Source organism: Pithys albifrons, chromosome 23, assembly GCF_047495875.1.
Source record: "Pithys albifrons albifrons isolate INPA30051 chromosome 23, PitAlb_v1, whole genome shotgun sequence".
Lineage (NCBI taxonomy): Eukaryota > Metazoa > Chordata > Aves > Passeriformes > Thamnophilidae > Pithys > Pithys albifrons.
Window position 1 is genome coordinate 7,482,352 of NC_092480.1, and position 21,308 is coordinate 7,503,659.

Consider the following 21,308-nt stretch of genomic DNA (forward strand, 5'->3'; position numbering starts at 1 on the left):
CTGGGTTGGGCTGGGCCGGGCTGAGCCGGGCTGGGCTGAGCTGGGCTGAGCCGAGCCGGGCTGAGCCGAGCCGGGCTGAGCCGGGCTGAGCCGAGCCGAGCTAAGCTGAGGCGGACCCGGCTGAGCCGAGCTGGGCTGAGCTGGGCTTAGCCGTGCCGGGTCGTGTCCTGCTGATTCGAGCCGAGCCGAGCCGAACCAAGCCAAGCTGAGCCGAGCCGAGTCGAGCCAAGCCAAGCTGAGCCGAACCGAGTTGGTTGGAGCCGGGGCAGGATGCTGCGGTACCTGCTAAAGACGCTGCTGCAGATGAACCTGTTCGCCGACTCGCTGGGGGCCGAAGGCTCCAACTCCTCCTCCTCGCTCCTGCTTGGCATCAACCGCTCCATCTCTGCACTCCACCTGCCCGATCTCGTCCCCGCTAACGGTACGTGAGCCCCGGTCCCTCTGTCCCCGTGTCCCGGGGTTTCTGGTCCAAACAGAGTGCTGGCAGTAGCCTGAAGCTCCCCTGTCCCAGCCGGGACCCCACCGGCACCGACACTGGGTTCCTAACTTGGCCCCGTGTCCTTAAACCGAGATCTGTCCCATGTCCCAACTTCGGGGCTGACCTGATGTCCCCAAACTGTTCCTGTGTCCCCATACTGGAACCTGCCCGTGTCCCAAATCCAGGGCTGACCTGATGTCCCCACACAGCCCTGTGTTCCCAGTCTGGGACCGGCTCCCTGTCCCCAGACCAACTCCCATGAGTGATGCTTTGTCCCCAGATAGTCCCCATGACCCCAAACCAACACTAGCCTGCTGTCCTCGAGTCAGGACTTACCCAGTGTCCCCAAATCGGCTCTGTGTTCCCAAATCCTGATGCAGGAGCAGCCTCCTGTTCCCAAATTGCCCCTGTGTTCCTACATCAGTCCCCAGACCGTGAACTGGCACTGACACTTCATCCCTAAATTTTTCTCATGTCCCTGGACCAATCCCCAGACCCCAAAGTGTGAGCGACCCAGTGTCCCCAAACATCCCCTATGTCCCCACAGGCTTCCCCAGTCTCTGAACCAGGACCAGCCCCATGTCCCCAGACTGTCCCTGTGTTCCCATACCAACTGGCAGACACTGAACCCTCAAAACAGCTCCGTGTCCCCAAACTACTTTTACATTTCTAAACCATTGCAGTCTCCCACAACCAGTTCTGTGTCCCCTAATCCTCTCCATGTCCCAAAAACAGCCCCATGTCCCCTAGCTGGGACAGAGCAGCAGTGCAATGGGGTGAGGGAGGGAGTGCCTGCCTGAATTTAAACCCCATTTTGAACCTTGCACCTCTTTTTTGACCTGAATGTTCCCTTCCAGCTGGCCCTGGGTGGCCGGGGAGGGAGGGGGTGTCCCCAAGCCCCGAGGGACCCCCTGCCTCTGCACAGCCGGCTGGACACAGGAGGGGGCCTGGCCTGACCCCCTGCTCATCCCAATTAGCCACTGGGCCCAGCTGCGGCCCCCTCAGTCCCCGCTGTTCCCCCCTGGGGGTGCCCGGTACCCTGCAGCATCCCTCCCATCCCCATGGCAGCCACATCCTGTCCCCATGGCAACCCCACGGGCTCCCCAAATTGCAGACACCCCCCCCCCACATCCCGCCACAAGATGCTTGGGGCAGGAGCAGGAGAAGGGCATGTGTGCAAATGGGAGACACTCGCGTGCAGTGTGCATGTATGTGCAGTGTGCACGTATGTGCATGTATGTACATGTGTGTGCAGTGTGCGTGTGTGGGTGCACAGCCATGTGGGTAAGCACAGGGTCATGGTCCCATCTGAGTGAGAGGACGCGCATGGATGTGCAGGTCCCCGTGTGTGTGTATGTGCACATGCACATGCACGTCTCTGTGTGCGTGTGTAAGGACAAACATACCCCTGCATGAATGCACCAGTGTGTGCAGGTGTGTGTCTGTAAGTACATACACATGTGTGTGCAGGTGTGTGGGCGTGTGCACACCCCATCCTGAATGCACACATGTGCTTGTGTAAGGACACCCCTTCTGCACGAATACCCATGTGTGTGCTGGTGTGTGCATGTCTGTAACTACATGCACATACGTGTGTGTAGGCATGTGTGTGCATGCACATCCCTGCATGATTGCACACGCGTGAATGCATGTACATGTGTAAGGTCATGCACACATGCCCCTGCATGAATGCACACAAGTGTGCAGGTGTGTGTATGCATTCACCCCCCACCACGAATGTACATGTGTGTGCAGACATGTGCATGCACCTGCAAGTGCACCTGTGTCGCTGCAGGAATGCATACACACGTGAATGCATCTGTGTGTGTAAGGGCATGCACATGCCCCTGTGTGATTTCACATGTATGCAGGTGTGTGTGCACCTGTATGTGCATGCAAGCCCCTGCATGAATGCACGTGTGTGCCTGTATGTGTGTAAGTTTGTGCATGCACACCCCTGCCTGACTGCACACATGTGTGCATGTGTGTGTGTGTGCACAGTCCCCTGAGTGCCTGCCTGCACACCCTCACCTGCGTGTGCACAGACACCTGTGAGTGCACACAGCTGCAAACACCCCCCAGTGCCTGACTGTGTGTGTGCAGGTGTGTGCAGGCCCACGCCGCTGTGCACACGCGTGTCTGTGGCATGTAGTGGTATGTGCCTGTGGGCCAGCAGTGACACTTGGACACTGACCTGCCGAGCCAGTCCGGGCAGCACTGGGGACACACACGGTTCAGCCCAGCCGGCCCCAGCATTAATGAGTATTAATTATGCCAGCATTAATGTGCATCCATCTATTCCTGTGCCCTAGTGGGGGGATTTCCCTGGGACAACTCCATAGATCCAATATGGAGCCTTTTAAAAATTAAGCGTTTTCTACTGGCTGGAGTTACTGGCTCTGGTATGGAAAATCAGCACTTGTAGATGATGAAAAAAATCCCAGTTTGGGGAAAATTTTGCTCTAACTCCATTTGCCCAGGGATGCCAAGTTGGAAATTCAGTGGAAAAGGGGCCTTACTGGGAGCAGAGGTGCTTTGTCCCACTGTCCCTGTCTGAACCTGCTCCCTCCCCACTGGCACCCGCCCTGGGATAGGGTAGAGGGCGATACACTGGGCTGAGACCCCTCCACACTTCATTTCACTTCCTGCTTTCCACTTAAAGCAGGGGCTGGATTCGGGAAAGCGCCGCACAAACCAGTGGAGCATGCTCAGCCCCCCCAAGCCCCACCTTCCCACCTCCCTTATTTTTCCCGCAGGGTCCGACTCTCAGCTGGCGGACACGGCCCCCCGCATCGTGGAGCACCCCACGGATCTCTTGGTCTCCAAGGGGGAACCGGCCACGCTGAGCTGCAAGGCCGAGGGGCGCCCGGCCCCGACCGTGGAGTGGTACAAAGACGGGGAGCGGGTGGAGACGGACCGGGAGGATCCGCGCTCCCACCGCACCCTCCTCCCGGGCGGATCCCTCTTCTTCCTCCGCATCCTGCACGGGCGGCGCGGGAAACCCGACGAGGGGGTCTATGTCTGCGTGGCCAGGAATTACCTGGGAGAGGCCACCAGCCGAAACGCCTCCCTGGAGGTGGCCGGTGAGTCGTGGGGGCGCGGAGGGGGCTGGGAGGTGATTTGGGGGGCTTGGGAGTCTGGAGTCACTGCTGAGCCCAAGCGGTTCTGGTGGGTGGGGAGCGAGGGGCTCTCACATCCCCGGGCCTGGCGCTGCCCAGGGAAAAGAGGGGAAAAGAGATAAAGTCTGTGAAAATAAATGAAAGAAAGGGGAAATAAATGCGAGTAATTTGAAATAAGTAAAATAAATGCAAAGAAGTGCAAAGAAATTAAAATAAGTTCAAAGGAAGTGAAAAATATTAGAAATAAATGAAACTAAGGGGAAAGAAGAAAAAAGTGAAAAATATTAAGAGTAAAGTAGAAATTAGTGAAAATGAATGAAAACAAGAGAAATTAAAACATGGGGAAAAATTGAATTAATTGAAAAGAAGTGAAGGTAAGTGAAAATAAATTAAACAATAAAATAAGTGAAATCGACTGAAGAAAAATGAAAACAATGAAAAAATGAAAATAATTGGAAATAAATGAAAAAAGTGAAAATTAGTAAAAATAAGTGATAATATAAGAAAACAACATAAAAGAAACTAAAAGAAGTGAAAATACTTGGAAATAAATGAAAATGAGAATAAATGAAAATAATTGCAACAAAATAAAACTAATTGAAAATATTTGAAAATCAAGTAAAATCAAAGAAGATAAATGAAAATCAATTAAAGCCAGTGCAGACAGTGTGTCCCCGGTGCCACTCCCAGCCCGGGGGTGCAGGGCTGGGGACTGAGGCCGGGCTGGTTTGTCCCTGCAGTGCTGCGGGATGATTTCCGGCAGCCCCCCGGGGACGTGGTGGTGGCCGCGGGAGAACCGGCTGTGCTGGAGTGTGTCCCGCCCCGCGGCCATCCCGAGCCCAGCGTCTCTTGGAAGAAGGACGGAGTCCGGCTCAGTGACAAGGATGAGCATCTGACGGTGAGGGTTGGGGGGCCCAAAACCAGGGTGAGGGCGATTCGATGGGGGTGTGGGATACTGGTGGGGTTATAGGATGCAATAGAGTGTGGGATGTGAGAGGGATACAGGATGCAGTGGGGATGTGGAATGTGGGATTCAGTGGGGATGCAGGATGCAAATGGAGATGAAGAATGCTGTGAAGGTGTGGAATGGGATGCCTGAAGCGATGGAGATGTGGGATTTTATAGGGATGAGGATTGCAATGGGGATGTGGGATGTGATGGCAATATGGGTGCAAAGAGGATACAGAATGTGATGAGGATGGGATGGGGATGAGATTTGTTACTCAATGCAATATAGGATGTGATGAGAGTGTGGGTTCAGTGGGGACGTGAGATGCAATGAGGATGTATTAGGAATGAATGACGTGATGAGAATGTGATGCAGTGAGGATGTGGGATATGATAGGGATGAGATGGGGATGTGGGGATGGGGATGTGGGATGCATCAGAGATTTGAGGTGCCATGGAGATATGGGATGTGAGGATGGTGTAAGTGCAATGGGTATGTGAGGTGCAGTGAGGATACGGGATGTAATGGAAATACTGGATGCAGTCAGGATGAGAGGTGCAATAAGGATTTGGAATGCAATGGGGGTATGAGATGCAATGGAGATGCATGATGCAATGGGGATGCTGGATTTGATGGGGATGGGGAATTTGATGTGGATATGAATGCAATGGGAATGTGGGATGCAGTGGGAATGTGGGATGTAATGGGGATGTGGGATGAGCTGTGCTTCCCACAGATCCGTGGTGGGAAGCTGATGGTGGCCAGTACCCGCAAGAGTGACGCCGGCGTCTATATCTGTGTGGCCACCAATGTGGTGGGGGAAAGGGACAGCGAACCGGCCGAGCTGGTGGTCTTTGGTGCGTGGGGTGTAATTTTTAGGGTGTTGTGGGGGTGGGTGCCATCCTGGCAGGACTAATGGCCACCCCACAGAGCGCCCGGGATTTGGCAGGAGACCCCTCAACCAGGCAGTGCTCGTGGAGGGGACGGCAGAGTTTGCCTGTGAGGCAGTGGGGGATCCCCAGCCAGCAGTGCGCTGGCACAAGGAGGAGAGTGAGATGCCACTGGGAAGGTGAGCAGAGGATGAAGGGGCTGCTGGAGGTTACCAGGGCCATTGCTGCAGGTCTCTGTGGTGCAGCTGGGTGGCATTGCTGTGTGCCAGCCTGGTGTGCTCAGAGCGCCTGACATCCCCATGACATCAATCACATCACATCCTACATCCCTGGGGCATCCTTCATCCTCAGCACATCCTGCATCCTTGTTGCATCTCAAATCCTCATTGCATCCTGCATCTTCTTTGCATCCCACATCCCCATTGTACCCACATCCCCATCACATCCCACAGCCTCACCACATTTCACATCCCCATGCATTCACCATTTCCCTTGCATCTCAGATCCCCATTGTACCCACATCCCCTTCACATCCCACATTCCCATTACATCCTGCAGCCCCATCCCATCCCACATGCTCAGCACATCCCAACCCCATGGCACTCTGTGACGTTCTGGTGCCCCAGCACTCTGCTGGTGCCATGTCCTCGTGGGTTTCCCCCCAGGTGGGAGGTGCTGCCAGACAACACCCTGCGGATCAGCCGGCTGCGAGCAGAGGACGAGGGCACCTACACCTGTGTGGCTGATAACAGTGTGGGCAGGTCGGAGGCATCTGGCACCCTCACTGTGCATGGTAAGCAGGGCCCTGGGGAGCACCCTTGGGTGCCAATGGAGTGCCTGGGCAAGCTCTTGTCTCTCTCCACACTGTGGCAGTTCCTCCTCAGCTCGTCACTGGGCCCCGCAATCAGGATGTCACCCCTGGCCAGAGTGTGACCTTCCAGTGTCAGAGCAAGGGCAACCCGCCACCCGCCGTCTTCTGGCAAAAGGAGGGGAGCCAGGTCTGTCCTTATCTCTGCCCACATCCCTGTGTATACCCCAGACCCAGCCACAGCCCTGTCCTCAACACAATCCTCACACCATCCCTGTCCCCATTCCATCCTCACCCCAAACCCATCACCATCCCTGTTCCATTTCCATTCCTTCTCATTCCCATTATCATGACAATCCCCATCCCAATTTCCACCCCATTTTACCTTGTCATCCCTATCCCAGTCTCACTCCATCTCATCCTCATCCCAATCCCCATCCTTATGCCCACCCAGTCCTCATCACCATCCTATCCTACTCCCAATCCCATCCCTGTCCCCATTCCATCCCCATGTCAATCCCCATTCCATCTCATCCCTTCATATCCTGTTCCTGTCCCAGTCCCCATCCTTGTCCCCATCCTTGTTCCATGCCACTTCTCCCTCTTCCCCCACTCAGCCCCCTGCCTCCCCAGACCCTGCTGTTCCCGGGCCAGCCCCCACTTCCCTCCAGCCGTGTTTGGGTGAGCCCTGGAGGTGCCATGACCATCACTGATGTCCAGCCCAGTGACGCTGGCCACTACCTGTGCCAGGCCATCAGCGTGGCTGGCAGTGTCCTGGCCAGGGCACGCCTGGAGGTTACAGGGGGTAAGTGTGGTGCCAGTGGAGAACCGGCACATTCAATGCATGAGTGGCAGCCACCACACGACCCAGCAAATCCCGGTTTTTCCCCCATAGCACCTACTGAGCTCCATCCACCGGTGATCAGCTCCATTCCTGCTAACCGGACGGTGCTGCCAGTGGGGGCCACGGCCCGGCTGCCTTGTGGGGTGGGGGGCGGTGACCCCCTGGGAAGTGTGGGGTGGCTGAAGGACGGCAGTGCCCTGGTGGGTGCCCAGCCCCGCACCAGCCTGCTGGAGAATGGCACCCTGCAGATCACTGGCCTCCGGGTGAGCTGGCCCCAGCAGGGGCACCCATGGGTGTACTGCAGGGAGGGGAGGGGGGCAGTGGGTCTGAGGGGTGGGTGCAAAGGGTGATGGGTGCTCAGGGTGGTGGTTTCACAGGGTGGTGGGTCCAAGCAGCGCTGGGGCTCAGGGTGGTGAGTGCTGAGGTGACAGGTGCTCAGGGTGATGGGGCAGGAGCTCTTCCACTCACAGGTGAGAGACTCCGGGCTCTATGAGTGTGTGGCCACCAGCCCAGCAGGCGAGACACGCTGGGGCAGCTCCCTGGAGGTGCAAGGTGGGTCACAGGGATGTCACTGCACCGGGGACCCCATGGCACCTGGGATGAAGCAACCCCAGACCTCCATGCATTTCCCTACAGGTGATGAATCTGACCTCTCCCCACCTTCCCCTGTGCCCGGTGTCCTCCCTGGGCCACCCTCCACCCCTGTGGTCACCAACATCACCAAAAGCAGTGTCACCCTGAGCTGGAAAGGAAACAAGGACAGCCATGCCACTGATGTCACCTCTTACATAGTGGAGGCTTTCAGGTATCACTCAAGCATCTTTGGCTGCAGGGATGATGTGGTGGCCTGGTACCATCCTGTCACGTGTCACCCCTGTCCCTTGGCAGCCAGGCGGAGGGTGGCCCATGGCGGACGGTGGCAGCTGATGTGGAGGGTGAGACCCACATGGTGAGCGGCCTCATCCCTGACACTGTCTACCTCTTCTTGGTGCGCGCAGTCAATGCCTATGGGCTCAGTGACCCCAGTGGCGTCTCGGAGCCTGTGCGCACCCAAGGTGAGACCCAGCAGTGACATCAGTAGAGGTGTCTGTGAACCCAAAAACTTTGGGTCCATTCTTGCCCAGCGATGCCAATCGAGTTTCCCATGTACCCACCATGGGAACATGGTGTCACCATGGCCTCGCCACTTGGTGACACCAGTGGAGATGTCCATGGACCCTCCATTCTCTCACCTTTCCAGCAGATGCCAGCCCCACACAGCAAGGGCTGGACCCCGAGCAGGTGCAGCGGGAGCTGGCACAAGTAGCTGTGCACCTGCAGGAGCCTGTGGTGCTGCCACTGGGTGCTGTCCGCCTCTCCTGGACTGTGAGTGCTGCGCCCAGCTGCCAGTACAGGGCTCCCTGTGCTGAGCATCCCCCCATAGCACCCTCCCCTTGGATTCCCAGGTGGAGCACCTCGCACCCTTCCTTCAGGGCTACCGGGTGCTGTACCGGCAGCGTGGTGGGCACTGGGAGGAGGCACGGGCAGTGCAGGCACCAGAGGAGCAGGGGGCCCTGCTCACCGAGCTGCGCCGGGGCCAAGACTACGAGGTCAAGGTCCGACCCTACTTTCGTCAGCTCCATGGTCCAGACAGTGCTGTGCGTGCTCTGCGCACCCCAGAGGCGGGTGAGTGCAGGAATGAAGGGGAAGGTGGGGATCCCTGGGGGACAACCTGGAGGTGATACCCCATGTTTCCTCACTGTACAGCCCCCAGTGCCCCACCACGAGCTGTCAGTGTGGCTAGGAATGGCACCAGCATCCGCATCTCATGGCAGCCACCACCACTGGCCGAGCAGAATGGCATCATCCGTGATTACCGGGTAAGGGTGGACAGAACCAGGGAGGTAGCAGGTCTCCTCTGTGAACCCACGACATCATGTCATGCTATCCCTTATCTTTTCCTCCAATCTCAGATTTGGTGCTTGGGCAATGAGAGCCGCTTCCATATCAACCAGAGTGTGGAGGGGACAGTGCTGGCAACAGTGCTGCAGGGACTAGTCCCTGGGGTCCCTTACCATGCAGAAGTTGCGGCCGCCACTGGTGCTGGTGTGGGCGCCCGCAGCGCCCCTGTCCCCATCCGCATCGGTGAGTCTCTTCTTGTCACCGCCGCAATGGATGGGGAGTGATGGGAGTCACCCACTGCAGTGCTGGGATTGGCTCCTTGGCACCCCACTGGTGTGTCTCCCTTCTCCATGTCACTTGCAGCCCCCCTGGTGGAGCAGGATGCGGGGCCAGCAGGCGGGAGCAGCATGGCTAAACGTTTTGTGGAGGTGGCCAGGCAGCCAGCCTTCATTGCCGGTGTTGGCAGTGCTTGCTGGGTTGTTCTCGCGGCCTTCGCTGCTTGGCTCTACAGCCGCCGCCGGAGGAAGAAGGAGCTCAGCCACTTCACTGGTACAGGGGGGTGCTACCCTTGGGACCCCCACCCCTCACCTATCACCCACCAGCCACTTACTACTCCTGTCTTTACAGCATCCTTTGCCTACACACCCACCGGTAAGCCCATAGGTGCCGCAGGGTCCCGGCGTGGTCTTGCACCGCCCTCATCCCCATCTCTTTCCACAGTTGCCTTTCCAGCTCAAGTGCGCAGCAGCCCCAGGTAAGCCCCAGTATCCCCCGCCCTCCCCAAGAACCCCAGCACTGACCACCAGCATCCCTTTACCCCATCTCCTTGCAGGGCAGCCACTGGCAGTGGTTACCCATGGCTGGCAGACGCGTGGCATGGTGGTGGCACAGCCAGTGCTGCCGGTTGCTTGGGGACCACTGAGAGATACTACAATGGTGAGGGGTCAGCATGGGGATGGGTGTCTCTGACTGGGGGGGTGATGATGATGATCAGCTCTGATGGTGCCAGCCGTCCTCTGCAGATGCCGGCATCACCCGTTACATCGCCCAGATGGAGCAGTTTGGGGTGGGGACCAGTGAAGGGCCAGTTTACAGTACCATCGAGGTGGACAGTGAGGAGCTTTGCACTTTCCCCCGTCCCTTCTCGCAGTATGGGACCCCCTGTCCTGGGGTGGGTCCTCAGCCAATGGATGCTGCAGCCTCCCAGGCACCCCATGGATGGGCTGAACACGGTAGGGTGGTGGGATGGGTGGGCAAACACATGGGAGTTGGCAGTGCAGTCCCTTCCCCACAGCCCCCCCAGCATCCCTCCTTGCCACAGGGGCCAAAGCAAAGTTGGAGCAAGCAGTGAAACTGTCAGCAGTGAGTTGGACAGAGCTGCTGCCTCCGCCACCCTCAGCCAGTGAGCTTAGCCAGTGTACCCAGGAGAAGGAGGAGGAGGAGGAAGGGGAGGATGAAGAAGAAAAGGCAGCTGGAAGGTGAGTGTGGAGGCTTGGGTGGGCTGGGTTCTACTGCTTGCAGAACTTACCCTGTGGTCTTCCCCCTTGCAGGTTAGGGATGGAGGTGTGGTACCCCGGTGAGGACGTCCCCTGTGCCACCGCTGCATCCTCACCCACCATCTCCTCTGGCTGCCAGTCCACCACCACATTGACACCATCGCCCCACACCACCGAGGACATTCCCCGCCTCCGTGACTTTGATAGCTGCCGCCTGCCCTGGTAGGAGATGGGCCTCGCTTGGTATGGCCATGCCATTGGGGTTTGGATGTCCCACTGACGTCCAGGTGTCCCATCATGGTCTGGGTGTTCCGTTCTGGTTTAGCCATGTTGTCATTATCCAGCCCTGCCATGCCATCATGGTCCAACTGTGTCATTGCGGTCCAGATGTCTCACAGGGATCCAGATGTCCCACTGAGGTCCAGATGTCACCCCCCATGGTCCAGATGTTCCATCACAATCCAGCCATATTGTCATTATTTCAGCCCTGCTGTGCTGTCATGGTACAGCCATGACACTGAGGTCCAAATGTGCCGTCTGAGGTCCCCGTGTCCCACTGATGTCTGGATGACCCATGATGATCCAGTCTGGTTGTCATGACCCAGTCCCACTGTTCCACCATGCTCTGGCCTTTCCACTGGAGTTGGGATGTCCCATCAGGGCCCGTATGACCCATCATGGTCTGGGTGTCCCATTGCAATCCAGCCATGTTGTCAGAATCTGATCCTGCCATGCCACCATGTTCTGGCCATGCCATTGGGGTCTGGATGTCCCACGAGAGTCCAGATGTCCCACCATGAACCAGGTGTCCCTTTGTGATACATCTATGATGTCACCATCTGTCCCTGCTCTCCAGCTGTGCTCTGTCCATGCTGTCATGACACCATCGGGTGACTGGCATGTAACAGTTCACCTGCACTATTGCAATACAGCTGCATCATCCCGCTGTGCGGTTGTGGCCCAGCTCTGCCATGATCCAGGAGTGCCACTGCAAGTCAGAGGTGCCATTGCAAGCCTGCTGTGCCATCACAGCGCTGGCATGTCACTGCACTCCAGCTGTAGTGTTGCAATCCAGCCATGTGGCTGCAATCCACCTGTGCTGTGACTTGGCTGTGCAGCTGCAATCCAGCTGTGACATCAGGGGCCAGCTGTATCATTGCACTTGAAATCCAGCTGTGACCCAGCTGTGCAGCTGAAAGCAAGCTGTGTGTTTGTAATCCAGCTGAGAAACTGTTATCCAGTTGTGCTCCAGCTGTGCCATTGCAGTCTAGCTGTGCCATTACAACCTTGCCAGGCTGTGGCCTGTGATCCAGCTGTGGTTCTCCCCTCCAGTTGTGCCACTGCACTTATCCAGCTGCCCTTTGCCAGCCCAGCTGCGTGTCTGTGATCCAGATGTGGCACCACCATCTAGCTATGATGCTTCAGCCCTCCCAGTGCCATCCAGCTGTGCCGACACCACATCTTCCTGTGACTCCAGCACAGTTCTGGAGGGATTGTACCAGCCAGCACTGTGGTGGCCACTGAGCCCCTGAACCAATTCCTCCACCCCAGATTTACCCCACCCTCCTCTTTACCAGGAGACCCCCCCACAACGCCAGCACCCCTCCACAGGCACCCAGTCCCCCCGTGACTCCAAATGCCAGCGAGGGCTACCCACCCCGGGCCCGCTGCCCCTCTGACACAGGTGAGCCCTGTGGGGCTGGTCTGGGTGGGTGGGGACCTCACTGGCTATGGGGGAGGGCTGACACTGCCATCCACCCACAGGAAAACCCCGCAGCGCGACCTCTAAAAGTCGCCTGAAGCCTAAATGCAGCCGCTACTGCCGGGAAAAGCAGACGGGAGGTGAGTGGGGGCTGGAAATAGGAGCTCCGGGTGGGTCCAGGAATGCTCAGACATCTCCTCCCTCTCCCCCGCAGACCTGCCGCCGCCGCCGCTGCCGCCGCCGGGCGAGACCCCCGGCCCCTCTGCGGAGGGGGAGCCAAGCGGCGCCGAGCGCAGGATCCCGCATCGCCCGCCACGCGGCGGTAAGGCAGAGCCACCCGCTGTGTGGGAAAGGGCTTGGGGGTGTCCCTGCCGAACCCCAACCTTGTCCCCTCCCCTGCAGACGAGCTCGTCTCCTACAGCAAACCCTCCTGCCTGCCCCGCGGGCAGGTGTCTGGCAGCTGCTCCACCACGGGCAGCGTCTCGTCCCGCGGCTCCTCCAGCTCCCGCGACCACGGCTCGGGGCGCAGCCGGACACGGGGGGACCGCGGCAAAGGGACCGGCCGTCGCCGTCGCCAGGGGGTCCCATTTCCCTGCCCGTCTCAGGAGAAGCGATAAAGTGAAGGGCAAGCCGGTGACAGGGTTGGGGACACAGGGGACGTGGAGGAATATTCTTTAATTTCCGAGTGGCGCCATGTAGATAGGGTTGCACAGAGCCAGCGGCCGGTGGGCATCAGAGTGAGGGGGGACAAGGGTGCTCGGGGTGGGACAAGGATAGTCACAAGGGATGAGGACCCTTGGAAGGGACAAGGATACTTAGGGAGGGAGGGAGGAGGATACCTGGGGAAGGATGAGGACCCTGGGGACAAGGACAATAGGGAAGTATAAGGATACAATTTTGAGCATGAGGATGCTTGTAGAGACCCAGAACAGTCATGAGGATCATGGGAAAGGATGAGGATGATCTGAAGGGATAAGGAAGGTGCTCAGGGAAGGATGAGGACCCCGTGAACAGAGACAGTTTCTCAGAGGAATGAGAACTCTGGTGAGAGATGAGGATGCTGGAGAGGGATGAGGATGATGCTTAAGTAGAGTAAGGATCCTGGAGACAAGGACAGTTGGGAGGAACAAGGATGCTGGGAAAGGACAAGGATGACTATGAGGGATGAGGATCGTAGAAATGGATGGGAACAGCTGGGATGAGATTACAGTGGAGGGACAAGGACACTACAGACAGATGAGGGTGCTGGTGAGTGACTAGAAGGCTGGGAGACAAGGATTCCTGAGGGCAAGAGGACACAGGGAAAGGACACGGTGGCATGCGGATGACAAGAACAATAGTAAGCGATGAGGAGGAGAGTTGCAAGGGGATGAGGACAGAGGGAAGGGACAAGGACGCTTGGTGTGGAGGGGCAAAAATAATTAGAGAAGGATAGGGATGCTCAAGAGGCCTGAGGACCCTGGGAATGAGGATCATTAGGAGAGACAAGGACACTTGGTGGGGGCACAGATGGCTTAGGTGGGATGAGGACGTTTGGGAGGGACAAGGATGGTTGAGGTGGGACAAAGATGCTGAGGAATGACAGGGACTATCAGAAAGGACAAGGATAGCTGGGAGAAATGGGAATAGTCAGTGGGCATGGAGATGGTCAGGGCCACAACCCTGGGGAAGGACAAAGACACTTGGGATGGGCAACAGTGCTTGGGCTGGACAAGGACAGTTGGGGGGGACAAGCACAGGAGCTGGAGAAGGAGAAGGACACTGGGGAGGGATGACAACACTTAGAGGAGACGCAGACTCTTGAAGAAGATGAGAATACTAGGGATGAATGAGGAAGTTGGGAAGGCATGGGGACACTGAAGAGGGATGGGGACACTGTGGAAGGATGGAACACTTGGGAAGGGCAAGGACACTGGACAAGGAGGGACACCCACCCACTTTGGTGCCACCCAAACTTTGTGAGTGGCTTTTCCTACTAAAGAGCCCCTTTCTGGGGAACTGCTTAATAAAACTGGATTTTAGCTGAGCCAAGGGGACTCTGGACTTGCTGTGTCATGCACCCTGGGGACCTCCATGCTCCTGTCCCCAGCTCGCCACCTGCCCTGGTCCAGGGGCTGCCACTCCCTGAGCCCTGGCCACCTGGGAAAAAAAGGGGGACATTTGCTAGCACCCCACAACAGATGGCACTCCCTTCTACCCCCAGTACCCATCACCCTGGGATTGGAGCACCACTCACCTTTCTGTGTGATGCCCACAGTTACCTCTGTCCCAACTCTCTGTGGGACTCCCAGTGCTGTTCCCCAGTTCCAGGTTGTGGCTGGGACCCCAGGTGAGTAGCCCTGCTCCAAGGGTGATGGTGGCGGTGAGGGACCTGCAGGGGAGAAGGCAGGAGATGGTGGCATCACCATGGTGTCACGATGGAGGCACCTTCCCCAAGGAGGTGACGATCCTTGGGATCAGAGAGGGGGTCCAGGGACTCTTTGCTCACCCCTGTAAGCCCCTTCAGTGTCCTCAAGGCTGAAGCAAAGGCCATCGATGGCCACAGCCAGTGCCCGTGCAAAGCTGGCATCCAGAAGGAAGGAGCCATCACAGGAGCTCACCAAGCTGCAGCGGGCGCTGGCAAAGTTGTCCTCTGAGACAGACCCCCAGCCATTCAGCAGTGACCCCCCTGGTGAGCCCCTTGTTGCTGTCTGCTCTTCCTCCTCCTCTTCTTCTTCCTCCTCCTCCTCCTCCTCCTCCTCCTCCTCGCCCAGCTCAGAAGCTGGTGGACCATAGATGTAGCCATAGGTGTGCAGTGGTGAGAAGGACTGTGGTGTGGTTGGTGCTGTGGGTCTGTGGGGAACATGGTGAGGACACTAATGACACTGGGAGTTGCTGCCATCTTGGGAGCATCCCATGGGGATGGGGAATACCTGATGCAGGTGGTGTCCTGGTCCATCTCCAGGTCCTCAGCCACCTGCTGTCGTGTGAGGACCCCATCGCTGAATGCTGGTGAGAGGCGCCCGGTGACTGGGGACCTGTCTCTTGGATGCCTGGTCTCCAGTGATGTGTCCCCGGTGTGACTAGTGGCTGGGGACATGTCTGTGGGGTACCTGGTGCCCAAGAACATGTCCCTCCGGTGACTGATTACTGGGGACACCTCTTTGGGGTTCCTGATGACTGGGGATGTGTCCTTTATGTGCCCAGTGGCTTGGGATGTGTCCTTTGGATGCCTCATGGCTGGTGAAACGTCCTCAAGGTACCTGGTGATCAGAAATATTGTGAAGGGTCATCCCTCGGGTGCTTGGTCACCAGTGATGTGTCCCTGGGGTACCTGGTAGCTTGACATGTGTCCCTGGGGTACCTGGTGCCCAAGAACTTCTCCCTGTGGTGCTCAGAAACTGGTGACATCTCCTCATGGTGCCTGGTGACTGGGGATGTGTCTCTGGGGTGCCTGGTGGCTAGTAATGTGTCCTTGGGATGCCTCATGGCTGGCAACATGTTCTCAAGGTACCTGCTGGACAAGAACATGTCACTTGGGTGTCCGGTCACCAGTGGTGGGTTCCTGGGGTACCTTTTGGCTGGGCACCAGTCTTTGGCATACCTAGTGGCCAGGAACTTGTCCCTGCAGTGCCTGGTAGCTGGGGACGTTTCCTTGGGGAGCCTAGTGCTGGGGGATATGTCCCTTGGGTGCTGGCTGGCTGGGGACACGTCCTTGGGGTGCCTAGTGGATGGTGACCTGTCCCTCTGGCAGTTGGTCACTGCTAATGGGTCCCTGGGGCACCTGGTGACCAGGGATGTGTCCTCAGAGTGCCTGGTGGCCATGACTGTGTCCATCTGGTGCTTGGTGGATGATGGTGAGTCCTTGTGGTGTCTGGTGTCTGGTGATATGTCCCTGGGATTCCTGGGGACTGGGGACACATCCTTGGGGTGCCTGCTAGCCAGGAACATGTCCTTGGGGTGCTCAGTGACCAGGGACATGTCCCTAGGATGTCTGGTGGCCAGTGACATATCCCTGGGACTCTCAGTGATCAGGGATGTGTCCTTGGGGCACTGGGGGACTGGAGACGTGTCCCTGGGGATCCCAATGGCTGGGCACATGTCCTTGGGATATCTGGTGACCAGAGATGTGTCCCTGGGGCACACAGTGGCTGGGGATCTGCAGATGCAAGTGATATGTTGGGTTTTTCAGTACAGGGATGGGATGCAAGACACTCTTCTGGTTGGGGACAGTCAGACTCACCGTGTCACTGGTGGGTGCCAGGCATGGGCTACTCTTGGGGGTGTCTCTGGTGAGCTGGTGACACCAGAGGCCAGCGAAGCACTGCCTCGACGTGGTTTTGGGGAGCTGAAGACTGGCAGCTGCCCATCCCCTCTGTCCATTATGCCAGCAGTGGTGTCACCCTCATGTCCCCTTCGCTGAGGCCACCTGGGTGCTGGCCCAAAATCTGTCCCCCTCTCACCTCCAGTTCCAGTGACAGGGGCGTGGCTGGGGCCAGCCGTGAGCGCTGGGGTGCTGTGCACTTGATGCAGCTCTGTGTGGGGGATGGGGGACACAGAGCTGTGGGCCACCTCCCCAGTGCCCCGTGTCCCCCTGTGTGTCCCCTGTACCCACCTCTCTTGCGAATGTGCTCCCAGGGTGCTGGGTTTGGGGTGCTGGGCGAGGTGCACACCCCGGGGTGCCCCCCACTGCAGCACCCCGAGGCCCCGAAGGGTGGCGGGTGCCCCCCGCGGAGGCTGCTGCGGTTGGGGGGCGTGGGGGTGCCAAGGCTCAGCGGCTCCAAGGAGAAGGCTGGGAGGGTAAGAGAGGTCAGGGCAACCATGGGCGTTGAACTTTGTGTTCCTTGTCCCCTCCACTCTTGGGTCTGTGTATGCTCAAGTCCTTGCTGCCTGCAGACAGGCAATGGGGGCCACCGAGGTGGAGGTCCCATGGCACCGGGATCCCAGGCATAGGATTGGGGTCTTGGGCACACTTTTCTGGTCCCATAGGACTCTGTGAGGGTCCTAGACTGGGCTGGGGGTTCCCATGGCAGCAGGTCAGGAGTCCCATGGAACTGGGTGGGGATCCAATGCCATCATGTGGGAGGCTCATTGGGATGGATGGGGGCCCCATGGTACCAGATGAGGGGCCCAGAGCACCCTGTGTGGGGATTCCATGGCAGAGTGGGGTCTCCATGACACCAAGTGGGGGTCCCAGCCCTGGGGTTCACTGGAGGGGTGGGTGTTCCATGGCACTAGGTGGGGGTCCCAGCTCTGATGGGGCTCACTGGAGGGATGGGGGTCCCTGCCGTCACTGCCCAACAGTCGACTGCTGAGGCTGCTGCTGCTGCTGAGGTTTTGAGGGGCACAGCTGGGTTTCCAGGGGCCACCAAGCCACGGTGAGTCACCAGCCACCAGCCTGCAGGGCAAGGCATGCTGTCAGGGCATTCCATCCCACCACACCAGGGGTCCCCTGTGTCCCTCACCCCACAGCCTCTCACCTGCGGCGAACTGCAGCATCCTGGCTGGCGCGGCGCTGGCAGAGGAGGAGGAGGAGGGCGAGTAAGGCCAGCCAGAGCATGGAGCCGGCGGCTGCGATGACGGCAGGCTGCTGCAGTGCCTGAACCACCCTGCTGCTCCCCACTGTCAGCCCTACAAGGGTCCCATCAGTGTTGCTTCATGTCACAAACTTCAACCCCGCCCACTTCCCACCTTGCTCCCCATCCCCTACCCAGGATACCACAGGTGGTATTGCTGGGGACCCCCAGCCCTGCGTTGTTGAAAGCTGCCACCTGGACACAGAATTCGACCCCGGGGTGTGGGAGGAGGGTTTCCAGGCGGCGGGTGCCTCCATCCACTGTCCTATTGGTGGGGTGCTGCCAGCCCTCGCCCACAGACCAGACCTGGCAGGCACCAAGAGGATGAATCCCCTTAGATAATTACCTTGATGTGCCACCTTTAATGGATCCCCCTGTGAATGGATCCCCTTGGATGGACCACTTTGGATGGACCCCCTCAGATGAACATCCCCTGATGGACCCCCATTAATGGACCCCCTTTGGGTAGACTGACTTGGATTGGTCCCCTTAGATGACCCTCCTTGATGGATCCCCCTTGGATGCACCTCTTTGGATGGGCTCCCTTGCATGCCACTAGGATGGACCCCCTCGGGTAAATGCCCCTTCGATGGACCCCCATTGATGGATTCCCCTTGGATGAATTTCCTAGGCTATACCCCTTTGGATGAGGGCCACCAGACAGACGCCCCAGGATGGACCTCCACCTGGGTTAGTCTCTTCAGATGAACCCCCATGATGAGATCCCTCCTGGATGGACCCCTTGGATGGATTCCCCCTTGGATAGACCCCCACCCTTGACAGGCTCCCTTCTTGGATGGACCCTCCTTGGTCAGAAGCCCCTCAGCCCTGTCCACTCGCCCTGTCACTCCAAACCTGGTAGCCCCGGATGATGCCATTGTGAGTCTCAGGAGGAGGTGGTTCCCAGGTCACGACCACGGTGCTGTTCCCCATCTCAGCCTGCCCCACGGTGATGTGCTGGGGTGCTGCACTTGGCACTGCCAGGAAAGGGGTGCTCAGACCCCTAGGATCCCAACCAACCTCCCTATCCTCCACCCAGGCATCCCTGGGGACACACAGCGCACCTTCCTCAGGTATCCAGAGGTGCCTGCTGTTGCTGTCCGAGCCCTGGGTCCCTCCAGCATAGGGTCGGACTTTGAACTCGTACTTGTAGCCCCTGCGGAGTGCGGGGATGATGGTGCTGAGCTCCTTGCCTGCATCATGTTGGACCCAAGAGGTGGTGGCTGGGAGCAGACTGCGGTACAGTACCATGAACCCCACTGGCACAGGCACCGGCATCAGCATCTGAAGGGGTTGGGAAGGGTTCTGAGTTGTGATGGGACATGGGAATGTGTCCAGCCTCATCCTTGTGCCCCATTCCACCCCCTGCATTTGGGGACATTCCAGCATTACACCAACCCGCCAGCGGAGCCGGACAGCAGCAGTGGGCAGTGCAGTGCCATTGTCCAGGTGTAGCCGTACAGCCATCAGGTCCCGTGGTGCAGTCTCATGCCGGACTGTTGGCAGCTGATCTGTGGGCAGAGAGGGGAAGGCTAATGGCAGCTTCCAGCAGGAGTAAGGTCCTCTGGAACCTGCCCAGACACCCAGCTCAGATACCTGTAGCTGGAAACACTGATGTCTCCCTAGATTGATCCACTCTAGTGTACCCCTTGCATGGACCCCTTTGGACAGATAGCTTTGGATGGATCTGTCTTGTATGGACTCCACTTGAATGGGCCCCCTTTGATATGCTGGCTTTAGGGACATGGGATGGGTCCCCATGATACACCCCTATTGATGCTCATCTCTTACATAGACCCTGTGGTTGGATACCTCTTGTTCTACCCCCACCTTGGACAGACCTCCTTAAATGCATCTTTTTGTTGGAACCAGCTTGTCTGGATCCTCTTTAGGTGGGCTGTTTTGAATGGATTCCCTTGGATGGACTCCCACCTCAATGCATCCCCTTAGATGAATCCTCTTACATGGACCTGCTTGGATGAAACCCTTAGGTGCCCCCTGTTGGATGGACCCAACTTTGGAAGTGCTCCCTTTGAGGGATCCTCTTTGAATAGATCCCCTTAGACTCTCTTGGATGAACCCTCCTGGATGGACTCCCCTTGGATAAACCCCATTAGATGGACCCTGCCAGATGAATCCGCTTGCGTGGACTCCCTTGCATGGACCCCCAGATGGCCCGGGGTGCCTGTGAAGGTGGAGGAAGTCCCACCACTGACCCTCCACGTGGAGGAGGGCAGCGGCGGCAGCGGTGCCCAGCTGGCTCTGTGCTGTACACACGTAGGTGCCGGCATCGGCAGGTGTCACGGCGTAGAGGCGCAAAGTGTGCTCTCGATCCACCTCGTGCCTGTGGGTCACCAGCTCTCCATCAGCCCCATCTCCATGCCAGGGGTTGGACACCTCCCCCCTGAGACCACATACCTGCCCCAGGGCAGGTCCCCACGCTCCTTGTGCCATTGCACACGTGGCATCGGGTCACCCTGTGCGCTGCAGCCCAGCTCCACGGTGGTGCCGGCCACTGCCACGGCGTCACTCGGGTGACGCACAATGGTTGGCTTCTCTGCAGGGTTACATTGAGGATTTGGCACCATGGCTGGGTGTGACGTGTCCACCACCCATGGGAGACCCTTGGCTTACCCAAGACAGAGACACGGGCACCCCGGCTCTCCCTCTTGCCTGCTGCGTTGGCTGCCACGCAGATGTAGAGCCCGGAGTCGCTCCGTTGTGCTGGTGCCACCCTCAGCTTCCCATTGGTGACCACATACCTGTCACCCACCAAGTCCAAGGTCACCCCGTCCTTCTTCCAGGTGACACGGGGTTCGGGGTGCCCCGAGGGGGGGACGCAATCCAACTCCAACGCTTGACCTGCTGTGGTCACCAAATCTCCCGGCTGCAGGCGGAAATTGTCCCGCAGCACTGCAGTGGGGAGGGCACACCATGGGTGGAGGGGACAGGATTTTATGGGGTCCCCCCACCCGCATCCACCCGCACCGGGTGTCCTTACCAGCCAGAATAGGTGGTGCCGTAGCTGCGCTGGGCAAGTGGCAGCCTGTAGGGTGACAAGGAGATGGAAGGATGCCAGTGTTTCCCCCAAGTGGGGACAGTCTGAGCCCCGGGGTGGGCAGGGGGAAGAGTTAAGGAGATTTTGCCTCCCCATGAGCTGCACTCACCTCCACGGTGCAGAGTGGCGAGGCAGAGCCCCAGGCCCAGCACCATCGCCCAGCCGCCCGCCATGCCAGCTCCAGCCAGCCTTCCCGCTTCCTCCCCAAATCCCAGTCCCTCCCTGTCAGCACCGGGGCCGGATCTGGCTCCGGATGGGGGGGATACAATAGCCGGATGCAGGGGCCGGGAAATGCCGAGGAGAGGAGGGGGACAGGTTGTGGTGAACAAAACAGCTCAGGCACATTGTGGCGGTGAGAGCGCCTGGGCATGGTGGCACTGGCAGCACCTGGAAATAGGGGAGTTGGGGACACCAGCAGTTAATGAATTTAATCAGTCAGAAAAGTTCGCCCTATCCTCTGCCATATTCAGAGGAAGATGAATTAAGGAGAAATGAGCTCTCAGCTGTGGACACCCTCTGCAGGGACCA

At 58.3% G+C, this 21,308-nt stretch overlaps 2 protein-coding genes across 5 annotated transcripts; one reads left to right on the forward strand and one right to left on the reverse strand.

Annotated features, from left to right (window-relative positions):
- The first annotated feature begins 270 nt into the window (after window positions 1-270).
- On the forward strand, window positions 271-12,784 carry ROBO3 (roundabout guidance receptor 3). The gene is given in 25 exon segments (XM_071576097.1): window positions 271-421; window positions 3,235-3,561; window positions 4,338-4,495; window positions 5,283-5,403; window positions 5,477-5,615; window positions 6,102-6,229; window positions 6,310-6,434; window positions 6,878-7,049; window positions 7,140-7,351; window positions 7,559-7,640; window positions 7,725-7,893; window positions 7,977-8,143; window positions 8,329-8,453; window positions 8,534-8,753; window positions 8,835-8,947; window positions 9,041-9,518; window positions 9,597-9,723; window positions 9,802-9,905; window positions 9,992-10,201; window positions 10,291-10,447; window positions 10,520-10,687; window positions 12,043-12,149; window positions 12,230-12,307; window positions 12,382-12,489; window positions 12,570-12,784. Coding segments are annotated over 25 exon segments (4,161 nt in total).
- A 49-nt stretch (window positions 12,785-12,833) lies between these two features.
- Window positions 12,834-20,971, reverse strand: ROBO4 (roundabout guidance receptor 4). Of its 4 annotated transcripts, none has more exons than XM_071576131.1 (19): window positions 20,890-20,971; window positions 20,724-20,768; window positions 20,357-20,635; window positions 20,141-20,279; window positions 19,939-20,066; window positions 19,121-19,233; window positions 18,787-19,006; window positions 18,578-18,699; window positions 17,857-18,028; window positions 17,627-17,777; window positions 17,414-17,544; window positions 16,762-16,938; window positions 16,390-16,681; window positions 15,751-16,305; window positions 15,511-15,660; window positions 15,080-15,409; window positions 14,656-14,999; window positions 14,404-14,538; window positions 12,834-14,306 (listed from the first exon to the last, which is right to left on the reverse strand). In XM_071576131.1, exons 1-19 carry the CDS (start codon window positions 20,951-20,953, stop codon window positions 14,170-14,172), a joined length of 3,684 nt encoding a protein of 1,227 aa, XP_071432232.1. In that variant the 5' UTR covers window positions 20,954-20,971; the 3' UTR covers window positions 12,834-14,169. The 4 variants fall into 4 exon arrangements, with proteins under 4 accessions (XP_071432232.1, XP_071432231.1, XP_071432234.1 ...); XM_071576130.1 differs by having other exon boundaries at window positions 15,511-15,663; XM_071576133.1 differs by lacking the exons at window positions 15,511-15,660; window positions 15,751-16,305.
- Between the last annotated feature and the right edge of the window lie 337 nt (window positions 20,972-21,308).

Bases quoted from the DNA above. Each gene is read 5' to 3' on its own strand.
- ROBO4 (XM_071576130.1), bottom strand. From the start codon at position 20,953: ATGGCGGGCGGCTGGGCGATGGTGCTGGGCCTGGGGCTCTGCCTCGCC. The intron at 17,778-17,856 runs GTAGGGGATGGG...GGACCCTTGTAG, and splicing joins TACCACCTGTGGTATCCTGG to GGCTGACAGTGGGGAGCAGC. The intron at 15,410-15,510 runs GTACCCCAGGGA...TCTGATCACCAG, and splicing joins GAGAAGTTCTTGGGCACCAG to GTACCTTGAGGACGTTTCAC.